We start from the raw sequence: 24,993 nt of genomic DNA, 5'->3' as shown, positions 1-24,993 counted from the left end.
CCAAACGTTTCTGAGCAGTGGCGCTCCCACTGCAGTGTGATGGTGGCCTGCTTGGGACCAAGAAGCCAAAACGACTTGGATACTGCACTCCCTCCTGCCTGCCAGTCAGCAGGCTGGGCAGACCTGGTAGACTCATTCAACATTTCACCGACTTGGTCAAGCACGCTGACCTCCGACTTCTGGATGCTCCAGCTTTTCCAAATACTATGGGCGGAGCCAACCCGGGGTGGGGTGGGGGGGAGGGGACGAGTAAAGTTTGTCTTTCCTTGTACTTGGCTTTTGCCTTCCTCTTCCCCTCGCTATTGAAAGCCACTGGTTAAAGTTTTGAACACTACCATTTTACTGAGACTCTGTCGTAGAAAAATGTTTTCTCTTTGCTGGGAATTCCACATGGCCAATAAACGTTAGGCTAGATCGCGCTGTTTCATTTGGGATTGGGGGAGTGTGTGTGTGTGGGGGAGGGTTTGCAATAATAAACAGCAAATCTAAAAGCCGGGCTCTCTTGTCTTCCTTCTTCGTCGAGGAAGGGTCCGTGGGTGGGCTGCGACAGCGCGACCCAAGGCTCCGGACCTCCCTCCCTCCGTCTGCAGCTTCGCCCCGTCCTCCAGCCCTGCAGGGCGCAGGCTCCGTGCAGGTAGCGGCGGCCGCGAGGCCCGCGCCTTCCCCTCCGGCGGCGGCGGCGCTGCAGCCTAGTGGCCGGCGCGGGGCGGTGGTCGCGTAGCTCCGGCCTGGCCTGCAGGGGGCGCTGGCGCGGGAGGGCCGGGCCGGGGTCCGCGCGCGCGTGTGCGGTGGCGCGGCCGAGCGTGGGTGCCCGGGGCCGCGGTCCTGGGTGACTCGGCCTTGTGACGCGGGCGCGTTCCTTCCTCTTCCTCTCCCTCCCTCCCTCCGCGGCCCCGCCTTCCCGCCCTCCCTCCGCCCATCTCCCGCCGCGGAGCCGCCGCCGTCAGCCGCGCCGTCATGTCGGCCCCCGCCGGGTCCCCTCACCCGGCTGCCGGTGCCCGGATGCCGCCCAAGCTCGGCGGAGCAGCCTCTGGCCTGGCGCCGCCGCAGCAGAACGGTGAGGCGGGCGGGAGGCCGGGGTGCGGCGCGGGGCCTAGGCGGGCGGGCGGGCGGGCGGCCTGCGCGCTGGCTCGGGGCGGGCCAGGCCGGGCCCGGGAGGCCGCGATGGGGCCCCGAGGCCGCGGTGGAGCCCGGAGGCCGCGAGGAGGCGAGGGGAGCGGCCGAGGGGACGGCAGGGCGGGGCTGCCAGCCTTCCGCGACCCAGGCCGGCCACCCCGCGCGGACGGAGGCCGGCGTGTAGGGGGTCGGCGCTCCCGGCTCCACCGTCCTCTCGGAGCAGGGCGCCGGCCGGTTGCCCGGGGCGACCCCTTTCGGCGCCGAGAGCTCCCTGGAAGCCAGGGGCGGCAGAGTGCGTGGTCCGCGGAGGGCTTAAGGTGCAGCCTCGGTGCCTGGTGGATCGCATCCTTCCGGCCTCGGGGACGTCGCTTTGATTTTTAAGGCCCAGCGAGGGAGCACGCCGCCTAGAAGGGAACTTAGTTTGCACTCAAGTTTGTAGACAAAAGGGTGTAAATAGGATGCAGAAGTGTAACCGTAACCCCGACCCACTTCGGCCTCGGGATCTGTTGTGGTTTGCCGCCTTGGGTTGCTGCTCAAGCGTTTGGAGTTTGCTTATAGTGTTGGGGCGGGGGGGAGCAGGTGTCAGAAGGATCTAAACGAACACCTTTAGATTCCCCCATTCCCGAGTTCTACTTTAAGATATAGAAAAAACGTGCCAGAATTGTTTGGCCCTTTTTGAGGCAAGCAAGGCCAGCACAAATGTGGCATTCATACTGAGGTCATAGGCTCTGAGCATGCAGGAGTTTCTGCTGAGAAATGATCTTACCCTAGCATGCCTATCCCCCTACTCTAGAGATCTGGAATGTTCCTAGATAGTACTGGGGGAGGGGCTCTCTTTAGAGACTTGACAGTGTGTTTGATGAGACCCTCCCAAAGTAATTAAGGCTACGAAAATCCGTCCTTCACGTGTAAAAGAACAGAACCACCCTAGTACTCATCAAATCATTGACCTAGTTTTTTCAATGTGCTAATCAAAATTTACTAGGCTTTATCCTTTATCATCTTTTTAACTAACACCCAGAGTTTTGAAAATGGATAATGTCTTTCAAAACACCCAAGAATCAGGTGGGATTTTTATTTATATTTAAAAAAAATGATGGTTTAGTGTTAAGATTCCCTAGGTCGGCCTTATTTGTCAACATTTCATGCTTCTTTTAGTCATTGTTTAGTATAAACAGCCTTTGAAGGTGAACAGTGTCATTGATGGTATCACACTTGCCCTGAACATAAGTGAAAACATAATTTATGAGCAGTTTTAAATAACACACTTGGCTATTTTGTGTGCATGTGTATAAACGAATGTGTCCCTGCTTGCACATGGAGGTCAGAGGACAACTTCTGGGAGTTGGCTTTTTCTGCCATGTGGGTTTTGGAAATCCAACTCAGGTAGGCTTCTTTGTAAATACTAACTAGGCTTTGTGGTTTTTTTGTTTTTTTGTTTTTTTGTTTTTGTTTTTGTTTTTTTGGTTTTTCGAGACAGGGTTTCTCAGTGTAACGTTGCGCCTTTCCTGGATCTCACTCTGTAGCACAAGCTGGCCTTGAACTCACAGAGATCTGCCTGCCTCTGTCTCCTGAGTGCTGGGCGTGGGCCACCACCAGCTGGCTTTTTTTTTTTTTTTTTAAACATATCTTTGTGTGTGAAACAACCAGAACTTCCTAATTTAGAAATAGGGCCCAGGTTAGAGCATCATAAACCCATGTTTAACAGATTCAAGAATGGTGTTCTTGATTTTCAAGTGGCATATTTTATTTTAGCCTTAATAAGTTTTGTACAACTCAAAGGTGCCAGGATATTCACTTAGCCAAATGGATGTTAGATTTTTAGGAACAAATCCATATTTTGAAACCCAATGTAAATGATGCTTGATTTCTTCTTATGCTTAATCTTTTCAAATAAAGTTTTAACAGTCATTTAGCATCTGTTGCTTGGCTACCAGATGGGTATTCAAAGTTAGAGTAGTAGATGAAACAGAATCCCTCCTCCTGCCCTGAATTGTATTCAAATTGTTCTGGCTGGTCTTGATTTGGTAGGGGGCGGAGGAAAGGGAAGGGAAGGGCTGTCTCTAGGAGGAGGCTGAACAAATCTGGAAATGTGCACTGAGAAAGTGCAGGCCCTGTGTAGAAACTGAAAGCGGTAGAGAAGAGCAAAGGGAACAGGGTGGAAGGGAATGGATGGGGAGGAAGCTGGAAGGAGTGGATGGAAGAGACCAGGTTACAGAAAAGTCTTACGATGTCATACTAAAGCTGTTGGAAATGAAGAACTAGAGTCAGGTTTGGTTTGCTTTTGTGGAAGGGATTAACTTGAGCATAGAGATGAGAGGATCAAATCTGATTTTGTTTTGTTTCTCAGTTTTAGAGAAAATAATCATGAAGATTAAGCGGTAATTTCAGTTTTTGTTGCGTACAGAAACCACTTTTGTTTTTGCTATATCCCTGGAATTCCAAACATGGTAATAATAATATAAAAGAAGTAGATTAGAAGCATGAATGTAAAATGCCATGGAAAAGCAAACCAGTAACAAGAAAACCCTAAGAGGCAGAATGAGATCATGCCCTTCGTACCTTGGTATACTGTGAGCTGAATCTGATCCTGTCCCATGGAGCTAAAACCCTTGGAATTCTGAGAGTGATAGGACTATTGTCCTTTTGTTACTCATAATCATCATCCTCTCTGCTCCTAATTTTATACTGGTATAATTAAGTGACAAGATGGGGCTCTTGGGTAGCCTCAGGATGGGACTGGTAACCAGAGGATTTAACCTTTCATTCCCTACCTAGTAACATCTGGGAAGAGAAAGTCTGGTGTGACCCCTTCCCCGACAGACCTTGCCTCTATGCACCCGCCTTGAGGCCTGGCTGTTAAATTTTTTCTTTTGCTTTGTTAGAGATGGAATTCAGGTTATATTCCTTTGAAATGCCGTGTTTTGTTTGCTTGTTTTTGCTTGAGCGGGATCTTTTGTAGTTGAGGATGACCTTGAACTCCTGATCTTTTTGCCTCAGCCTCCCAACTGCTTGCTTCAGGTTGTGGGGCATGCCACCACACCTCCCTGTAGTATCTTATAGTAAACCACTAAAGGTATTTTCAGGGGGCAGGTACTAGGAAATGATGACATATCATCACTGGAAGGAAAGCTGTGACAGCCTACTACTTGTGATTGGCCTCTCAGATGGGGACAGTGTAGTGGGACTGAGCCCTGCCTGTGGCATCTGACTCCTAACTTCAGGTAGGAATTGTCAGAATTGATGTAGATGCTGTCCACTGGAGAAAGAGTCATCTGTGCAGTGCCAATTCTTTGTCTTTTACGTGACATCATATGAGGGCTGGAGAAATGGCTTAGCAGCTAAGAGCACTGGCTGCTCTTCTGCAAGATGGGGTTTCATTCTCAGCACCGACGTGGTGGCTCACAACTGTCTGTAATTCCAGTTCCAGGGTCTCCTATGCCCTCTTTTGGCTTCTAGGGGTACCAGATTTGCACATGATGCACACATGTGATGCACAGACATACTTATAGACAACCCATTCGAATAAATAATTAAAAAAAGAAAAAGAAAAAACAAGTGTTTGAAAGACAGATTTGGCTCTCCATAAAATGCTAAAATGGATATGGCAGTCTAGTTGGTTCTGGAGCCCAGTCTGGAATGTTGCCGTTGAAATCAAGATCCATGGAGGAGAGGCAGTGCCCGGGGAGATTGGTGAGAAAGGCAGTTTGTCTTTGGTTCATCACTGTGTATTTAGTGCCACAAATAGTAGCTGGGCAGTGGTGGCGCTCGCCTTTAATCCCAGCACGCAGGAGGCAGAGGCAGAAGGATCTCTGTGAGTTCAAGGCCAACCTGGTCTACAGAGTGAGTTCCAAGATAGGCTCCAAAGCTACACAGAGAAACCCTGTCTCCAAAAACAAACAAACAAACAAACAAACAAACAAACAAAAACAGTGCTGGGCAAGTGACAGGTGTTCACTAAAGATTGTTGAATGAGGCCAATTAGTCTTCTTAGTTTGATGCTCTATTAACAGACTCTATTAAGTTGCCACACTGGTATTGAACTTCTGATCGTCCTGCCTCCATTCCCAGATGCTGAGATGCAGGCGTACGCTGTCAGACACAGTTCTGACACTTCTCTTACTGCTTTCTATAAACATTGACACCGCAAAGCAGAGAAGAGGTAGAAACTGGAGTATTGCCGCTTTGACTGTTTCTAAGGCTGCCTGCTAGGCCCTACTTACTTGAAGATGGCATGATACCATTGCGTCTGTGAACAGAGAAGTTCATCTTGGAGCTACTTTTCTCCAGATTTTCATTCGGAGTAACACATGGATTTATAGAATTAATTGTATTACCAATTGAAGTATATGAAGTATTAATTGAATATTTTTTAGTTTTAACTCTCTTTTCCCCTCTTTGGGAGACAGGATCTTCCTGTGTAGACCAGGCTGGCCTTGAACTCACAGAGATCCTTCTGCCTCTGCCTCCTAAGTGCTGGGATTAAAGGCATGTGCCACCATGTCCAGCTTAACTTTGCTTTTTGATATTTCTTCCAAAGCTGAGTCATGAAACATAGGACTGCTGAGTGAAATGATAGCCTGGTAATGGTATAACTGCGAAGTTGGTCCATCTCACTGACTTGAAAGGTTGAAGGGCATACCACTTCCTTTCCCCAAATGATAGCGCGCGTGGCTTTTTTTTTTTTTTTTTTTTTTTGGTTTTTTTTGAGACAGGGTTTCTCTGTGTAGCTTTGGAGCCTGTCCTGGAACTTACTCTGTAGACCAGGCTAGACTCAACTCACAAAGATTCGCCTGGCTCTGCCTCCTGAGTGCTTATTGTTTTCATTGTCAATGATGTGAAAAGGTTAGACACAGTGGGAGTTGAAAGGCACACAGACTGTTGACTCGGAGGTACTTTGTGATTCTGGTCTCCTTACCTTTGAGAGCACATGCAGAATTCAGAATGATGGAGATATCTCCAGCCCGAGGAACTGAGTTTCTTCTGATCAGCAGGGCACGCTTCCATTCACACCTTTCGGCACCTAGATGGTAGGTCCTCAGGAGAGCACTTCTCTCTCTGGCCTTCACGGAAATTCTGAAGATGGAATTTCTTTCCTTCTAAGCTGCTGACTAGCAGTTTCAACGGCCTTAAAGTCTTTGCTCTATATATACACAGACATCTCTCTGTCTGTAATAATAATAATAATCTAACAAGTAATTGTTACTATAATGTATGGTTTTAATTATTTGCGGTGCCTTTCACACATACTTCTCAGGTTTCTGAATTTATAGATATACATTTTTTTTTGGTGAAACCTCATTCATTGTCCTTAGCACTATTTCAGCTAATGTCCACTTTTCAAATAACTTTTCTTTTTTAAAAGATTTGTTTTTATCTTTTACTCTGTGTGTGTGTGTGTGTGTGTGTGTGTGTGTGTGTGTGTGTGTGTGTAGGCAGATACTCAGAAGTCAGAGGCATTGGCTCTCCCTGGAGCTGGAGTTACAGGTTGTGAGTCTCCTGACATGGGTGTTGGGAACCAATTCAGGTCCTCTGGAACAGGACTTGACTGCTCTTTACTGAGTCATCCCTCCTGCCCCAACTTCCATTTTAAAGATCCATCTGTAAACTGTGAACTGCTGGATGGGAAGGACACTGAAGTGGAACAGTCCTGAATGGACTTGTCTAGAAGGGAGGCACGTTCATAGTCAGCATGATGGAGATAGAGTACTATCAGCCTGGAGAAGGCTGTTTGCAGTAGGGTCGGCGCCACGGCCTTGCCCAGAAGGTGTATGATGGCAGACTTTGAGTCAGTCCGAGCTTTATGAAGAAAAACTCCTTAACCTCTCTGAGCTTCAGAGTATAGTGCTGTCGGTCTTGTAGAGGCTTTGAGAGGATTCGATTCAATGAGGTACTATTTTCACAACACCTGGCCTTGGTAGGGAATAAGCAATGAGAAGCCCCTTTATTCTACTTCCTTCCTCCCTCCCTCCCTCCCTCCCTCCGGCTCTTTCCTTCCCTCCCCCTCTCTTCCTTTTCTTCTTTTCTTTCTTTCTTTCTTTCTTTCTTTCTTTCTTTCTTTTTTTCTTTTTTCTTTTTTTTTTTGGGTGTGTGTGTGTGGTGGGGGTTGAGACAGGATTTCTGTGTAACAGTCCTGGTTGTCCTGTAACTCACTCTGTAGACCAGGCTGGCCTCAAACTCACAGAGATCCGCCTGGCTGTGCCTCCTGAGTGCTGGGATTAAAGATGTGCACCACCACTGCCCGCCTTATTCCATTTTCTTTAGAACACCAGGTTATAAATTTTTGAATGGCAGACTGTGTGATTTCATTATATTCCTTCCCAGTAGCAGCAGGTACTGAGCTGGATTAAGTGAACTGGCCCTCATATTTCATTCTTCTTTAGAATATTCTGGAAGCCACTAACAACTTGACTCCCTTTATTGTGTTGACGTTTGGGGTTTAGCCCCTGTTTTGATCACTTACTTTATTCTGCCTTCCACCCAACCCTCCTCTTTACATCCACTCCTGGAACGTTTCTGCTACCAGACCATCTCTAGCCAGCCGGCTTGCCAGAAGGTGAGTTAGGATTAAGTACCCAAAGCACCTGAAGCAGTCATGAGAAAAACATGTTCAGGTGGAGAGAAGTCACGGCCTGCCTAGCCAGTGGCCAGATCGTAACTTGTAATAGGGAAAATTTGAAGAGAAGGGTTAATGGTGCTTCAGCTGCATCTGAAATGATGAACAAGCTAGGCAAGTTGGCACATGCCCGTACACCCAGCACTCAGGAGGATTTCTGAAAGTTTGAGGCCAGCCTGGTATAAATAGTGCATTTCAGACCAGCCAGAGATACATAGTGAGGTAGTGTCTCGAAAAAGTAAAAAATAAATAACCAACTGAATAAAAAATTATGGTTAGACTTTTGGATGTTCAGGTAAGGTTGTGATCTGAGGCCTGGTGTTGTGGTGCATGCCTTTTAATCCCAGCACTCGGGAGGCAGAGGCGGCTGGATCTCTGTGAGTTCAAGGCCAGCCTGGGCTGCATAACAAATTACAGGACAGCTGTGGCAACATGGAGAGGCCCTGTCTCAAACCAAGTGTGATCTGGCATGATAGACCTGGAGCAGTTCTTACTGGAGAGAGACAAGAGGGGTCAGAGTGGCAGAGAAGGGAATTAATTAACATTAACAGGGTCATGTGCTCTGACGATGGAGTCACACTAGGTGCCTCCTGAGGGAGCCAGCCCTGGACCTCAGCTTTAGCCCTAGTCAAACCCCTCCTAGTCGGTTGTCTTCCAGAGCTGCAGGAGACATTCTTGAGGTTTCATGTTTTTCCCTTTAAGTATCTTGTTGACAATCGATGATAAGTGCCAGATATAGAAATACTTGATGATAACTTAGAGTTCATGATTTTCAAAATCTTGATTTCTCAGTCAGTCATGGGGCTTGGAAAAAGGCAACCCAGCCTTTGTACTTGGAGATTTTAAAGTAGAACTATCCGTGTGAAAAGGAAGGTGGGCAGTTTCTAGAAACTGGAAAGGGCAAAGGATTCTCTCCCGAGATTCGGATATTGTGGAAGCAACATTAAGCTGCATTCGCTCAGTGTCAGGGAATGTTTTTCTTCAGGAAGCGCTGGTCTGAGATCTGGAGAATGGTTAAGAAATGGTCAGGTGAAAGAATGTGGAAGATTCTTGGTGGAGATAACTTATCCAAAGATTCAGAAGTTTGGAAGCATGGCTTGACAAACAGTGATGGTGGTAAGGATGTGTGTGGAACGACGCTCTCAGCCTGTCATGTGGTAAGGATGTGTGTGGAGTGATGTTCTCAGCCTGTTGTGTGGTAAGGATGTGTGTGGAGCGATGTTCTCAGCCTGTTGTGTGGTAAGGATGTGTGTGGAGCGATGTTCTCAGCCTGTAGTGTGGTAAGGATGTGTGTGGAGCGACGCTCTCAGCCTGTTGTGTGGTAAGGATGTGTGTGGAGCGATGTTCTCAGCCTGTCGTGTGGTAAGGATGTATGTGGAGCGACACTCTCAGCCTGTTGTGTGGTAAGGATGTGTGTGGAGCGACGCTCTCAGCCTGTTGTGTGGTAAGGATGTGTGTGGAGCGATGTTCTCAGCCTGTAGTGTGCTAAGGATGTGTGTGGAGCGACGCTCTCAGCCTGTTGTGTGGTAAGGATGTGTGTGGAGCGATGCTCTCAGCCTGTAGTATGCTAAGGATGTGTGTGGAGCGATGCTCTCAGCCTGTAGTGTGCTAAGGATGTGTGTGGAGCGACGCTCTCAGCCTGTTGTGTGGTAAGGATGTGTGTGGAGCCATGTTCTCAGCTGTTGTTTGCAGCTGTTTGGTGCATCCGTTTTTATTGGAGTTCTAGAAAGCTTTGTTTGCGTGTATGCAGAAGTTCAGTTTCAGACAATGGCGCACTGCCCTGCTTCAGAAGCCTTTACCAAGTAAAACTTGTGCCCGTCAGCCGCTGGGCCTCCGGGGTCAGCCTCACTTGTGCTGTGACTTTTTGTGTGTGGCAAGTTGAACATCTTCCCCCAGACCCAGCATTTACTTGCTTTGACTTCAGGGCAGCAGGCGTCCTTCACTGTAGCAAGCTCAGCTACAGTGAGTGTAAGGAGTTGTAAAGTATCCTGATGTGCTTAGGCCTGCCAGTTGAGGGTCATCTTGCGACGACAGCAAGGTGAGCTGTGACACAGGAGTCAGGTCAGGAGGGGTCTCCGACTCTATTTTTATAATAAATTGACACAAAATTCTGAATTTATTACTTGCTAAAATCAGAATGTCTCTGTGGGACACATTCCTTTTTTCCATAGCCCTAGAGAGAATCTTTGCCCTTTCCAGCTTTTAAAGGCTGCCCACATTCCTTGGCTCATGGCCATTTTCTCTGTATTTAGAACCAGCCATAGAGTATTTCCCTGAAGACTCTATAGCCAGGCCTCTAATTCTCTGGATAGTTAAGGATAATAGACCTATTTTAATAGATGTCATCTGATTAATACCTTAATGCCATTTACACTCTTAAATCTCCTCTGCCATGCAGCCCCACATAATCACAGGGCTAGGACATGGAGATATGTCTCAATGACCATAGTAAAACTGAATATTTTTTTAAATTGCGTTTAGTATAATGTATGTATGTCCGTGCGTTTATGTTGATGAGTTTGGAGGTCAGTTGACAACTTTGGGGAGTCACTTCTCTCTTATGACATGGGTCCAAGGAATGAAACTCAGGTCATGAGGCTTGAATTGGTTGAATATTTTATCCAGAAACAAGCTAGTCACAGATCAGTGTCAATTGTTGCTGGTGATCTTTAGCTTGGGGCTTACTGCCCACGGTCCACAGTGGAAGGAGTGGAGGTCTGTCACCAGCCCGGAAGAGACAAAACAATCAAAGCTTAGATTTCAGTTTCTACTGAATGAATAGTATGCTCTTGCTCTGTGCTAAAGTAAAATTCTAAGCATGTGTGTTTTCAGATCACCCTCCCTCCCTCCCTCCCTCCTTCCTTTTTTTTTGAGACAGGAGCTTCACTCTGCGGTTCTGACTGGCCTGGAACTCAGTTATGTAGACTAGGCTGGCCTCAGACTCACAGAGATCTACTTGCCTCTGTCTTTGCTGATAGTGTCTCTTTGTGTGGGTCATTTAGATGGTGATGCTGTGAGTAATGAAAAGGAGCCCTCCCACCCCCACCCCATCATGATTAGATATTTCGTTTCCCTCCCCTTGCTTTTCTTTAATGAACTGGAAAGTCAGTGACTTCTGGTGGGTGGGTCACTGATAGGTGTCAGCAGGTACAGTGTGCCCCTGTTTTTAGGAGTAGTATCGAGTAGTTGTAACAGAGACATGATTATATTCCATTATTGTACCATGTGGCGGGAATGAGCCAAGTCAGCAATTAAGCGGAGGTTAAATATTTAAATAGATTTTGACTTGGGCTGTCTGTTCAGTTCTGAAAGCTGTAGTGACAAGAAGTGAGCCATCTTTTTCTGTATTTAAGTACGTGAGGCTTTTCACAGTTTATTGTCAAGGTGATGAAAGAGTTGTGAGGTTCTGTTTTGTAGTAAATAAGTCGTTTCAGGTGAATTGTGATTAGGTAAATAACCTAGAGAAGAGTGAATTGTTAACTTAGTAAAATAATGTATGGGTCTCTTCTTAGACTGAATTATGGAAGTGGGTATTGGTTTCCTTTATAGCTGATTGTAAATTACCTTTGTGTTGGCTATAGAATATGTATTGCGTGGCCCCAGATAGTTTATCCCACATTATTTAGTAATTATAAACAAGCAAAAGTATAACTTTTACTCATTTCTAAGGAGCAGATATTTTCTGTATTATTATAACAAGGAATAAAAAAAAGTTCTTTGTGGTACAGTGAACTTTGTAAGTGTCAACATTTTGTTGTCGCTACTCTTTCATTTGAGGCATGGTACAAATCCCTGTTTCCTTACACATGGCAGGAAAACTAGATACTAGAAAAACGGGGCTAGAGATATAGCTCAGTGGTAGAGCTTGTATCTAGCATGTGCAAGCCCCTGGGCTTGATGGAATTGGAGTTGGTGGGGATGGTAATTGAGGTCTGCCCCAAAGTCAAGGAAAAGTAGTTGGAACTAAGACTAGACTCCTATTGTTGGTCTGTGTGGTCATTTGCTGTGCTAAAGCAAGCTGTGTTTAGTGCCGTGAGGGCAGAAGGTCTTCAGTCATGAGCTTCCACATACGGGTCCTTGATTCAGTGAGAGCCCTGTCACTGCCTAAGCGCATAGAGATCTTTTTTCAAACCTTAATTTATTTCCATTTTATGTGCATGGGTGTTTTTCCTGTTTGTATTTATGTGTGCCACATGCATACCAGGTACCTATGGAGGCCAGAAGGATTTCCTGGAAATGTAATTACAGATAATTGGCTGTGAGCCACCATATGGGTGCTGGGAATTGAACCTGGGTCCACTGCAAGAGTAGCCAGTGCTCCTAACTTTTATATTTGTACAACTGGCCACACTAATGCTGATATTGAATTTGATACCAGCAACATTATAAACATTCTTAAACATGCTCTATACGGTCATTCACTTTTCTAATTGCTTTACATATATAAAGTACCTTCTAATATGTAAATTGAAGACAAAGTATTATATCCACCTTATAAGTAAAAGTTAAATGAGGCACAGAAGATAGGCTGGCAAATGGAGTCATCTTAGCAACTGGGCCTGTGGTACAGACCTGTAATTCACCTACCTGGAAGACTGAGGCAGGAGGATCACAGGCTTGTGGCCTACCTAGCCTACAAAAGAAGTTCAAGTTCCTGTTAGCTCAGGGGCAGCATACCTGCCAGGTACCTAGAGGCCTTCAGTTCAGTTGCAGTATCAAGAAAGAAAAAAACAGCCAGAGAGGTGGCTCAGTGGTTAATGGCATTTGTTCTTACAGGACCAGGGTTCAATTCTCAGCACGCACGTCATGGCTCACAATCATCCATAACTCCAGTTCCAGGAGAGTCAGTGCCTTCTGACCTCAGAGGGCACCAGGCACACACATGATACCTGTACATACACGCAATCAGAACATTTGTACACATAAAATAAGTAAATCTAACTTTTTTATTTAAAAAATTAAAATGCTTCTAGAATACTTCACTTGCTGGTAAAGAGTAAAATATTAGCATTGGAAAGATGAGGCATTCTTTAACATTATTGATGGAAAGTATGAATTGGCAGTCCTTTTTGGAGAGAGCTGTAGCAGTCCTTTTTGTTTGCTTGTTTTTTCTGAGATAGTCTCTTGCTACATAGTCTACGCTGGTGTGGTGGTTTGAAAGAAAATGGCCCCTAAAGGGAGTGACACTATTGGGGGATGTGACTTTGTTGGAGTAGGTGTGGCTTTGTTGGAGGAAGTGTGTCACTGTGAGGGTGGGCTTTGAGGTCTCCTATGCTCAGGCTACTCCCAGTGTCTTGGTCGACTTCCTGTTGCCTGTAAGATGTAGCAGTCTCAGCTCCAGCACCATGTCTGCCTGCACACTGCTGTGTCCCACCATGATGATAATGGACTGAACCTCTGAACTGTAAGCCAGCCACCACAATTCAATATTTTCCTTTATGAAAGAGTTGCCGTGGTCATAGTGCCTCTTCACAGTAATAGAAACTCTAACTAAGACAACGGTCCTTGAACTCATAATCTTGTCTCAGGCCCCTAGTACCAGGACTACAGGTAAGTTCCCAATGCTTAGCACAGTGGGCAATTTTTAAAGCACAAACCCCCACTTTCATTTGTAGGAACCCATCCTCTTAATTGATCATAGAAGTTCGTCCTTTTAAATGATGTTCATTGATGAGGATTTAGTAAGTCACCTGTAGTGAAGTACTCCATGTGCTTTTTACATTAAGGATTTATACTTGCTAACAGAAGGATGTCTAGGATACATTAAATTAAAAAGTAGTTGTAGAGCCATGCTGTGGCTCAGTCATCCAAAGAATACACAGGAAACTTCCACTGGCTCCAGCTGTGTCTGTTCCCAGAGTGAGAAGGGGATTTGCACTTTATACTTCCTTATATAAATTGTTAACACTACCCTCTACCACAGTACTGGGGACTGAACAAAGGCCTTGTGCATCCAAAGCATGTGCTTTACTACTTGAGTAGACCTTGATCCTGGGCAAAGAAGAAACTAGTACCAAAAGGTGTGGATTCCTCTCTTGGTCGTTTTAAACACTAAAAAATTGTATTCTTTGACAGTGTCGTGAATGTATATTATTCAAATCTACCCCCTCCTCCTTTCTCTACTCCTGTACCTGCATGTGCCCCTTTATCTCCACTGTTTTCGTTACTCATTGAGTCCCATGAATGCTGCCCAGGTGCTCATGGGTGGTGAGACCGTCACCACAGCATGGACAGTGTACAGGGCTCCACACCAGAAGAACCTTCACTCTCCTTCCCCTGGAGCCAGCAATAGTCCTGGACCCCTCACCCACCCATGCTGGAATGTGACCAGCTTGATTTTGTACAGAGAACCCCAGCTGCTGTGAGGTCATGAGTGCCACAGGCTAGCTCATGGTCAGAAGACAGCATTTCATAGCTCTCTTCCCTATCCTTTACCTCTTACATTTTTTAAAAAAGTGTGTCTGTCTGTCTGTCTTTTTGTGTGTGTGTGTGTGTGTGTGTGTGTGTGTGTATGGGTGTGTGTATGGGTGTTTTGCCTGCATCTATATCTGCTTTGCCTGCATCTATATACCACTTGCATGTCTCTTGCCCATCGAGGCCAAAAAAAAGGACATTGGATCCCCTGGAAATGGAATTACAGTTGTGAGGTCCTGTTGAAGAGCAGTCAGTGCTCTTAACCTCTGAGCCATCTCTTCAGCCCCTTCTTATAATTCTGTCTACTCTTACTCTTCCAGAATGTTCTCTAAGCCTTGGGAAGGGTGGGGTAAGGTAAATGTGCTGTTTAGGGTTGATCACTCAGTAGTCACTCATTCTTTGTACAGTGACGAGATATGACCAGCAGATATTAATGCTGAAATTCCAGAAGAATCTTCTCAGATCAAGGTTGAGAGTAGCTCTAATCTGAGTATAATCTAATCGACAGGACCATTTAGCCAAGCAGTAGTAGCCTGGGCATGGTGGCGTATACTTAACCTCAGAGATGGGTCAATGAGTCCCAGTCTAGAATAGCTTCATCTACATAATGAGTTCCCACCAGGCCAGCTAAGACTATATAGTGAGACCCTGTGAGTTCCAAGCCAGCCTGCTCTACTGTAGTTTCAGAGCAGCCATGGCTACATAGTGGGATGCTGTCTCAAAAAAAGAAAACAAAACAACACCAATAAAAGTAGATGTTCTCCTAAGGCCAATGCCTTGCCCAGCCTTGGGCTACTGACCAGGTTTACAGTACCAGGCAGAAGTTCCCTCAGAGAGAGCAAGATCAAATCAGATCAGGAGGTGGTTAGTTACCCTGAAAGCATCATAGCACGATTTCCTGTGTGTACATCTTGCTTGGAAGGTCTGTACTGCAGCGTGCAGTCTAGCACTGGCTAAGATCACTCGTGTCCCTTCTCCAGCAGCTGGCCTAGCACCTCTGGCAATGGGAAAGCTAGCCAGCAGGAAGTTGGCTGGGTAGTCCTGATGGATTTCTCTGTGTCCTGCAACCAGAGTGTGCTGTGTCTTCTGCAGTAGGGTCTTACCATTTAGTTGTAGTGGGCAACCAAGAGCATTGGGAGCCTGTGTTGTTTGGGGGAACTCTGGGACCCCCTTGTTGAATATCGTCTAGGGAGATATCCCACACCTGGCACCAAAATTTTGTTTAATTAAACCATGTCTTCTGGAAGCAGCACTGTCTAGTTAAATTCTTTCTTGTATTTTTAAAATTAGCTCACAAAGTCGTGGGTTTCTATAAGGCTTTTTCCATACATCATTTGTTTTGGTCAGCCCGTCCACTAACCCCCTTCCTTTCTTCCCCCCCGCCCCCTTCTTTTAAGTCAGGGTCTTGATAAGTATTCTTGGCTGGCCTGGAACTTGTTCTGATCAGGCTGGCCTCAAACTCAAAGCTATCCTTCCTGCCATGGCCTTCAGGTATGGGGTTATAGGCCAGAAGAGGGTATCCTGTCCCCTGGGACTGGAGTTACAGACAGTTGTAAGGTGCCACGTGGGTGCTGGATCAAACCAGTGCTGTTAACTGCTGAGCCTTCTCTCCTGCCCCTACTGGATAGTTGTTTTTTTTTTTTTAAAGATTTATTTATTATGTATACAGCATGTATGACTGCAGGCCAGAAGAGGGCACCAGATCTCATTACAGATGGTTGTGAGCCACCATGTGGTTGCTGGGAATTGAACTCAGGACCTCTGGAAGATAGTTTTTTATGGAATATTGACTTGGAAGCCAATCAGTTGTGTGGTTTGGGATCAGGGTCTGTCACAGATGATATAGTCAGGCTATTGGTTGGGCTGTCATCTCAAGACTGCATTGAATCTGAAGGATGCTTGCCAATTCATGTGGTTATTGGCCTCGGTTTCTCTTTGGCTGTTGTCCAGAGTCTATTCCTTACCATATGGCCTTCTTGTCTGTGTTACAAGGTCATTCAAAACTGAGTTATTAGAGAGAGAGAGAGAAAGAGAGAGCGAGAGCGAGTGCAAGCGCAGTAGATAGAGTTAAGACTGGGCTAATCTTGGAAGTGGTATGTCAGCCCCTTTGATACTGCTTACACCATGAGTCCTGATACACGGTAAGGGAGGATTGACTGCTAAAGGGTTGGCGTAGCAGGAGGATGGGGATCATTAGGGATCATCTTGGAGTCTAGCTACATCAGTGGTTCTCACTCTTCCTGATGGTGGGACACTTTAATACTGTTCCTCATGTTGTGGTGACCCCCAACCATAAAATTATTTTTGTTGCTACTTCATAACTATAATTTTGCTACTGTTATGAATTACAATGTAAATATTTTTGGAGATAGAGGTTTGTCAAATGGGCCACAGCCCACAGGTTGAGAACTGCTGAGCTACATGATAGGCCTATGATAACATGTTTCTTTCATAGAATGCTGGAGTTATGGAGAAGAAAATTAATTTGGTCAACATTAGATGGGAGCTATTTACATATCATCTCTTTGTGCAGCACTGTAAATGGTTGATTTTCTTTTTCAGGTCCAGCACCGAGTCAAATGCAAGTTCCTTCTGGGTATGGGTTGCCTCATCAAAACTATATGGCCCCCTCAGGACATTACTCTCAAGGACCGGGGAAAATGACCTCCTTGCCATTGGATAACCCGTGTGATAGTTACTATTCTCGTCCGTATACAGTACCAACACAAAATGTGGGGACTCCCAGCTCAGCAAGCCAACCAGGAGCACAGCAGATGTATGGTAGAGGTCCTCCTGCCCCTCACATCGGGGGGTCCACTCCAGGATCTTTCCAAGGAGCTCCAGCATCAGCATCCCATTCGTATCCGAGTGCCTCCCAGCCTTACTCCTCTTTCGGGAATCGCTACAGTAGTCCTGCCCCGTATTCTGCCAGCTCTTCTGCTGCTTCTCAGGGATACCCCTCTACGTGTAGTCATTATCCGATCTCAACTGTGTCCAATGTTGTGTATCCTAATGTTTCCTACCCCTCGCTGCCTGCCAGTGAGCCATATGGGCAAATGTTTACCTCACAGAGTGCTCCGTCTGCCAGGCCAGTTAAAGATTCCTACTCTGGCCCAAGCACAGCTATTACCTATCCACCACTTAAAGATTCCTATTCTGGCCCAAGCACAGCTATTACCTATCCACCAGTTAAAGATTCCTACTCTGGCTCAAGCACAGCTATTACCTATCCATCACGACCTCCACCTCCACCTTCACAGCAGCACCACCAGCCACAGAGTCATTCAGGATACAGTTCTGGACCGTGGTCAGCTCCTGGCCTTCCACCCACCCAAGACAATCTCATCCGAAACCAAATGGGACCCCTGGCTCCAGCCAACAACCACCCAACAAATAATGGTAAGTTGAGTATGAAATTCACCAAGACATGATTGACAGAACATTTCCGAACTTGTTAAAGATGGTATTTCCTAATAGGAAAACTGGAAATTGGCTCAGTATAGCACTGTCTTTGCTTAATTTTTTGTGATATTTTGCTGAATCTCCCCAACCCTTCTTACGCCCCCATTCATAGTTAATTCCTCAATGTTCTGTTTGAAGAGCCTGGTCCCATGCCTTGATTGAGATCTCAGCCAGTGTTTGCGATATCCTTTATGCCTCTGCAGTCCTTGTCCTTAACAGGAATTGAAGAGTGTTTTGATGACGTGTCTTCTGGCCGTTACTTTCTTTTCATACTAGCTCTACCTAGGTGATTGTTTTTCTAGTCATAGCCCCACTATTATAGAAAAAACTGTGGTCAGAAACATTATATTGGCTTCCTTAAATGATGTTTCCTAGAGATCAAAGCTCTTTCTCATTCTCAAATTAGTGCACTGTGATGAAGGATGGAGAAGGGGAAGTGAGGAATCATGCATGACTCCTTGGTGGTTGTCCTTTCTGTCAAGGGGTTGAGTTAGATGTTGAGTTAAGAATTTTACACATACAAGATATACATAGTACATGTGATAAAACGGAAGTGTGTGTGTGTGTGTGTGTGTGTGTGTGTGTGTGTGTGTGTCCCTAAGCCCAGAGATGTCACAATCGATCTCTGGCTGGCCTGGAATTCTATATAGACCAGGCTGGTCTAAACTCAGAAATTCACCTGCCTCTACCTCCAGAGTGCTCTGATAAAAGGTGTGAACCACCATGCCTCACCCAAGACAAGATATATATATATAGATAGATAGATATAGATATATCTATCTATATATATATAAAGTGTTCTGAGCTCAGTCGGTAGAGCATGAGACTCTTATTCTCAGGGTCGTAGATTCTAGCCCCACTTTGGGTGCCAGATGTAACATGAATCTTAAAAGGTCTTATAAAAAAAAACAACAACAAAATATTGGTGTAGAAGATGAAAGATCAGAGAAACAGAACAAGCCAGCCAACCTTACCTCACCAACTCCTCAGATGATCCTGTTTCCATGAATCCTGACTGAAAGCCTCTGAGTCCTCATCCCTGAGGGTCTCAGTTGAACGGCTTAATAGCCTCTAGTTCTTGTTTCCTCATGCCTTATAAACCTTTCTGTGTCCTGCCATATTGCTTCCTGGGATTAAAGGCGGGTGTCCTTCCCAAGCAAAGATATGAGATCTCAAGTGCTGGAATTAAAGGTGTGTGCCACCACTGCCTGGCTCTGTTTCCAGTGTGGCCTTGAACTCACAGAGATCCAGACAGATCTCTGCCTCCTGGTTGATAGGATTAAGGGTGTGTGCCACCACTGTCTGGCCTCTATGTCTAATCTAGTGGCTGGCTCTGTCCTCTGATCCCCAGATAAGTTTTATTTGTTAGAGCACAAATAAAATATCACCACAATTCTTTCTTAAATTGAAATTGTGAACTTGAATTTAATGATGTGCTCTTGAAGGGAATGAAAATACATGCCCATTGCTGGGCAGTGGTGGCACATGTCTTTAATCCCAGGGGGAGGTAGAGGCAGGTGGCTCTCTGAGTTCGAGGCCAGCCTAGTCTACAGAGGGAATTTCATGATAGCCAAGGCTACACAGAAAAACCTTGTTCTGGAAAGAAAAAAAAAAGAAGAAAGAAAAGAAAAGAAAAGAAAGAAAGGGAAAGGAAAGGAAAGAAAAGAAAGAAAGAAAGGAAACAAAAACATGTATGCACAGAACGGTAGCTGATGAAGCTGTGGTAATTTTCTGAGTGTATTGTCTTTAGATTATAAATAGCCACACAATCATTTGTCAAGGACAGTATGGCGAGAGGTAGATACCCTTACTTGCACAAGAGTATTTCAAATTTTAATTAGAATTTTATATTAGTACTGAACTTTACATTTGAAATAAGCAAATATTGTGAATAGATGGGTGTTGAATTTTTAGGCAGTTGGTGAGGTCATATTGAAAACCTGGAGAAGAGAGCCGTCTCTGTGGCCTTTGTAAAAATGCATGCTGGTGCACTGGAGGACATTTCATTCACTAGTCCACCCCAGATGTGTTCGCAGCACTGTGGGTTTTGGATTAGTTCATTCCATTTGAAAACCGTAAACTGGCTCTATAGATGAGTCTCTAGTCTTGTCAAGTAATCTAGTACAAATTATGGTCAAGAGATGAGAAGAGACCTCCCCCCCTCCCCCTTTAAGTTTAACATGTCTTTGTTTTACAGAACACATGATCTAAAATGATCAAGGCACCAGGCTGGGGAGTAGCTCAGTCCGTCAAGTGGGTGGTACCGAGTGTGATTCCCAGCACCCAGGTTAAAAAAAGAAAACAAACTAACTAAAGGCCGGGCATGATGACGCATTTGTAATTCATTGCTGGGTGGTGTGATGGTGGCACTGGGGTCTGCTCGGCAGGTTCTTCAGGTAGCAGACGGCCCTTGAGAAACACCTGAAGCTGTCCTCTGTCATACACGCTCCTGCACACTTACCACATGAACACGTGCTCACACACGTGCACATGAAACGTTAGCAAAGATAACGTCTTTGCCAGGTGAAGTACTTACCAAACACTATTTCGATTAAAGTAAGTTACTCTGGATAGTTCTTGAGTTGTGATATGGATAGCATATGATAAAGTAGTAGTGTCTCTAACAGCATTTTCCTATGTGCAGTGTTATACCAGAAACATCTGAAAAGCTTGTATAAAAATGATTATGTGCCTTTGGGTAGAAGATTCCTGCACCTATGACCCTGAGGTAATAATAGTGGCTGATAGTGTTCTCTCTGTTGATATCTAGATGATGTATCTGAGGGAAACCAAATAAATATTGTGTAGATGGTTATATAGGACAAAGAAATGTGAGTTAGAAAGAAATTATCCAGCTACATTGGAAAAATGTTCAGAAAACAAGCAAGTAATATAAAAGAAACGGCTTTCCTCGTTGGCATCTTTTAGACTGCAGAGTGTGAGAGGAGAACAACATAATTTTGCTGCTGCCCTTCTCTTTCTCTTTCTAACGCTACTCTTGAATTCACGCTCTTCACTATGAGCCCCTCCTCCAGGCCTAGAGAGTGAGAGTGGTCCACCTTGTCCAGTTTTCCCAGTTTCTACCAGCTCTGACGTGGGATAGGCGAGAGGATTTGTATTTTAATTTTTCTTTAAACATTTTTTATGTGTATGGGTGTTTTGCCTGCATGCACATTTGTGCCCCAAATGTATGCAGTGCGTGAAGAGCCCAGAAGAGAACAGGAGGTCGTTTGCCACCGTGTGGATGCTGGGAGCCTGGGTCCTCTGGAAGGGCAGCCAGTGCCCTTAACCACTCAATCATCTGTCCAGCCCCAATTTTATTTCTATTTTTTCTTTTTCAGAGGAATTAATAAAGGAAAAACAGGTATTTTTCTCCCAGTCTTTAGCCATCAGCGGTTTTTTTCAAGGTGATGGTGCTGTCCTCTTAGTGTTCAGGAACACTTGGGAAACAGTGTGATGGGTCCCTGGAGGATACAGGACCCAGAAGATGACTGCTGCTACTTCAGACAAGTGGGGTGACAGAGGATGCCACTTGCCTCAGAGATGTGCTGCTACAGTTTGAGGAGGGAAAAGAAGATCCACAAGACAGCATGACAAAACTCCAGCCCGAGCAGCTTGAACAAAGGCCGCTCTACGAGCTGAGAGTGGAATCTCCGACCAGATCCTGGAGAATTTTACATGCTAAAACATAGGGGTTACCTTTTTCGGGGAGGGGGAAGAGAGAGAGAGTCACTGTGTAGTATTGCTGGCCTGGAACTTGCTATGTAGACTAGGTTGGCCTCACACAGAGATCCACCTGCCTCTACCAAGTGCTGGGATTAAAGACACGTGGCCACTACACCCAGCAGAGATTATTCATTCATTTATTCATTCATTCATTCATTCATTCATATGAGTGTTTGCCTGCATGTATGTATGTGCACTATATGCATGCCTGTTGCCTGTGGAGGTCAGAAGAAAGTGTTGAATACCCTGGAACTTGAGTTGCAGACAGCTGTGAGCCACCATGTGGGTGCTGGAAATTGAACCCAGATCCTCTGCAAGAGCAGTCAGTGCTCTTAACTGCTGAGCCATGCCTAGCTATACTAGATTTACTCTTACAGTATTCCTTTTAAAAAAAAAAAAAAAAAAAAAAAAAAAGGACACATTCTCACTGTATAGCCCTTGCTTGCCTTGAGTTCTCTGAGAGATGTGCCTGCCTCTGCCTCCTGAGTGCTAGGATTAATGGTCTTTGCCCCGCACTAGCTGTAGAAGTCTTTTAAGGCTATAACTAAACACAAGTTGAAAAATTTGTTTAATATAGTGGCAGTTTTTTTGCTTCAGTCAAATTCCCTTTTTGAAAAGGCAGACTCTTAGTTGGCATACCTTTCTGATCCTTAGTGTTGGTAGATCTAGTCACTATCCCCTAGATACTTGGAAGCCAACCATGTGCCAGGGCTTGTTCTGATGTTGGGAGATAACAGTGGGTAAAAGACAGATTCTTGTATTTCAGCCTTGCAGTCCACGTGTGGCAGCGGATGTCCATTAGACCACAACAGATGCACACCTGCTATGTCGGTCAGGGCGAGAAGCAGAGGGGTGGTCCTTGGAGAGCTCATGGTGGGCACATTGGTCAGGGCGAGAAGCAGAGGGGTGGGCCTTGGAGAGCTCATGGTGGGCACATTGGTCAGGGCGAGAAGCAGAGGGGTGGGCCTTGGAGAGCTCATGGTGGGCACATTGGTCAGGGCGAGAAGCAGAGGGGTGGTCCTTGGAGAGCTCATGGTGGGCACATTGGTCAGGGCGAGAAGCAGAGAGAGGGGTGGGCCTTGGAGAGCTCATGGTGGGCACATTGGCCTGTTACTCATGGACTTTAAGGGAGTTTTCTCTCATGAAATGATATTTTAGCTGCAATCTGAAGGATGAGTTTCTAATGTAAGAAGTACATTGGGGGGAATAAATATTTAAATGAAAAAGGCAAAACTTAAAAATTCTTTAGAGAAAATAGACGTCTCCAGAACTTTGGACTGATCAGTTTTACAAAGAAAGCACACAAGGTACTAGCCATAAAGAGTAAACATGAGAAAGCTCAAGCCACCTCGAATGAGAAGTTTTTATCTTTGAAACACAGTATAAAATGAGACCAACTGGAAAGTAGGAGGGGGAAAGTGTATTTTTCTACGCTGTGCAAATACATACACAAATTAATGTGGAAAAGATCACAGCTAAGAGAAACTAGCAGTCCCGGAGGATGTAAATGCCATCAGAGGAAACCCAGAACACATGCTAGAGCAGTAAAATGAGCAAGTGACAGTACTGGGGTCTCAAGAAAGATGGAGTAACCAGAAACTCTGTTGTGGGAGGATAGAGGTTCGGTGTTTCTAAGAAAATTTGACATTAATGGAACAGAACATAGCCACACTCAAACGGCTGTTTCAGGTCTGTATGCTTTAGGGATGACCTTCTCAAATTTTGTGCATGAATTACCTGGATCTTAATAAAATTCAACTGTCACACTGACCTAGTGTGACAGGGCTTAAGAGCCTGTGTTTGAGCAAGTTCCAAGGTGGTGTCTCAGCTCATAGGAAGGCCCAAGAGATCACCATATCCTACTGTCTTGAGATGCTTAGCACTCTGCCAGATGATCACGTGTGATTGAGATTCTCTCATGACCAAAGATCTCTTTCTCACTGGTGACAATGTCTTGTTCTTCACTGCCCACATCCTCCCGACTGAAGTTGTGTTTTCATTGAGAACCTTGCCCTAGGGATGACAAGGTCTTCAGTCTCCCATAGTAGCAGTCTGTTTACTAAAAGTAGTGAAGCAGCCATTCTCTGCCTTCCATCTCCTTTTCCTCTTGTGCCCAATTTAACTTCTATGTTTATTGGCATGTGCAGTAGAACACATTTTGTTTTGATACCATATCCCTACCTTTCTTCCAGTCCTCGACCTAATTTACACATATTCTTAGATATACACCCATATTTGTGCATGTACACGTGTATATTTACTCATGTACTATGTAGTCACTGCTTACCACTACTCTGGCCATAGTTTTCTGGAAGTTCTGTCAGTGTTTTTCACGCCTATGACCAATAGATACTGCATTCTAGAGGTCCAGCTAGTATTATGGTGACACTTTTGCTTAGTTACATTTGAAATGGGGCATCTGGTTAGAAACAGTAGACAGGAAATGGCTATTAACAGTGCAAGATGAGAGGTTCCCTTTCATGCTGGCCCCTGAGGATAGCACTCTGAGCTGGGCAACTCCTCACCACTGCCAACCATCCCCTGGGAAAAGCCACTGCCCAGTGAAGGCCTGGAACTGGTGTTGAGGTTTGTAACACTTGGGCTTGTCCTGAGGGTAAGGCCGTGCAGCTCACCGTTTGGATGAGCTGTTTCTCCCTTGACTCACCTGGCTGGAACTTCCATCTGCTTGGGTTTTCTTTTCTGTACTTTACAGCTGCCCCATCCATCCTTTTGCAAATTTTCAAAGATCTTCTTTCTCTCTGGACCAGAGTCTCTTTTTTTCTTATTCTGACACATGGTTTGGTCACCCAAGGTGCTGCCAGCTACCATCTTTTCCAGAAATCTCACACACCTTTTCCTAAATGCCTAATCTAGGTAGAAGATATTCACTAGTGTGCTCTTCAAAATAAACAGAAAACGTCATTGCACAACATACATACTGACTATTCAGCTAAGACTAGAGATGATCAGTGTAGATTACTTGATCTGTTATATCTGTTTGCCATATACAGAAAAACTGCCAGCAGTCTTTTTAGTGTATTTTTAGCTGCATTTCTTGAGATACAGGATAAAGTGAATGGGTAACCAAAGGATAGGAGGGCCATGCATTGTCACGTATGCTTGGGATATAGAGAACTGGTGACTTGGAGGCTTTTAGTGTCTCCACTCCCCATTTTTACACTGTTAGTTAACATCCAACAAATCTGTTAGGGAATAAATTGTGTCCCCTCCAAACTCATACGTTTACGTTCAGATGCAAGGTCCTAATGAAGTCCCAAAGCAGAATCTTGTTGCAGAATATAACTATACTTGGAAATAGAGCCTTTTTTTTTTGGTTTTTCGAGACAGGGTTTCTCTGTGTAGCTTTGCGCCTTTCCTGGAACTCACTTGGTAGCCCAGGCTGGCCTCGAACTCACAGAGATCTGCCTGGCTCTGCCTCCCAAGTGCTGGGATTAAAGGCGTGCGCCACCACCGCCCGGCGGAGATAGAGTCTTGAAAGAGGAGATAGAGTCTTGAAAGAGGCAATTGTATTCAAATGAAGTCGTTAGGGTGGGCCCACACCCAATATGAGTGGTATTCTTCTAAGAGGATTAGAACCCAGCCGTACACAGAGCCCATATGAAACCGAAGGGGAGATGATCGTCTACAGCTCCAGGGAG

The 24,993-nt window shown here is 45.4% G+C and overlaps 1 protein-coding gene across 2 annotated transcripts in view; it reads left to right on the top strand.

Annotated features, from left to right (window-relative positions):
* The first annotated feature begins 876 nt into the window (after positions 1-876).
* The window catches only part of Sec24b (SEC24 homolog B, COPII coat complex component), an 80,621-nt gene continuing 56,504 nt past the window's right edge, over positions 877-24,993 (top strand). For both annotated transcript variants that reach the window (XR_009379915.1, XM_059266228.1), the window contains exons 1-2: positions 877-1,057; positions 16,709-17,545. Coding sequence is in view for 1 of the 2 variants with exons in the window: in XM_059266228.1 (XP_059122211.1) it covers positions 958-1,057; positions 16,709-17,545 (937 nt within the window). In the remaining variant the exon portion in view is untranslated. The remainder of the gene's footprint in view (positions 1,058-16,708; positions 17,546-24,993) is intronic.

The sequence above is a fragment of the Peromyscus eremicus genome, chromosome 6, assembly GCF_949786415.1.
Source record: "Peromyscus eremicus chromosome 6, PerEre_H2_v1, whole genome shotgun sequence".
NCBI classification, from domain to species: domain Eukaryota; kingdom Metazoa; phylum Chordata; class Mammalia; order Rodentia; family Cricetidae; genus Peromyscus; species Peromyscus eremicus.
This window is presented reverse-complemented; position numbering and strand designations above follow the sequence as displayed.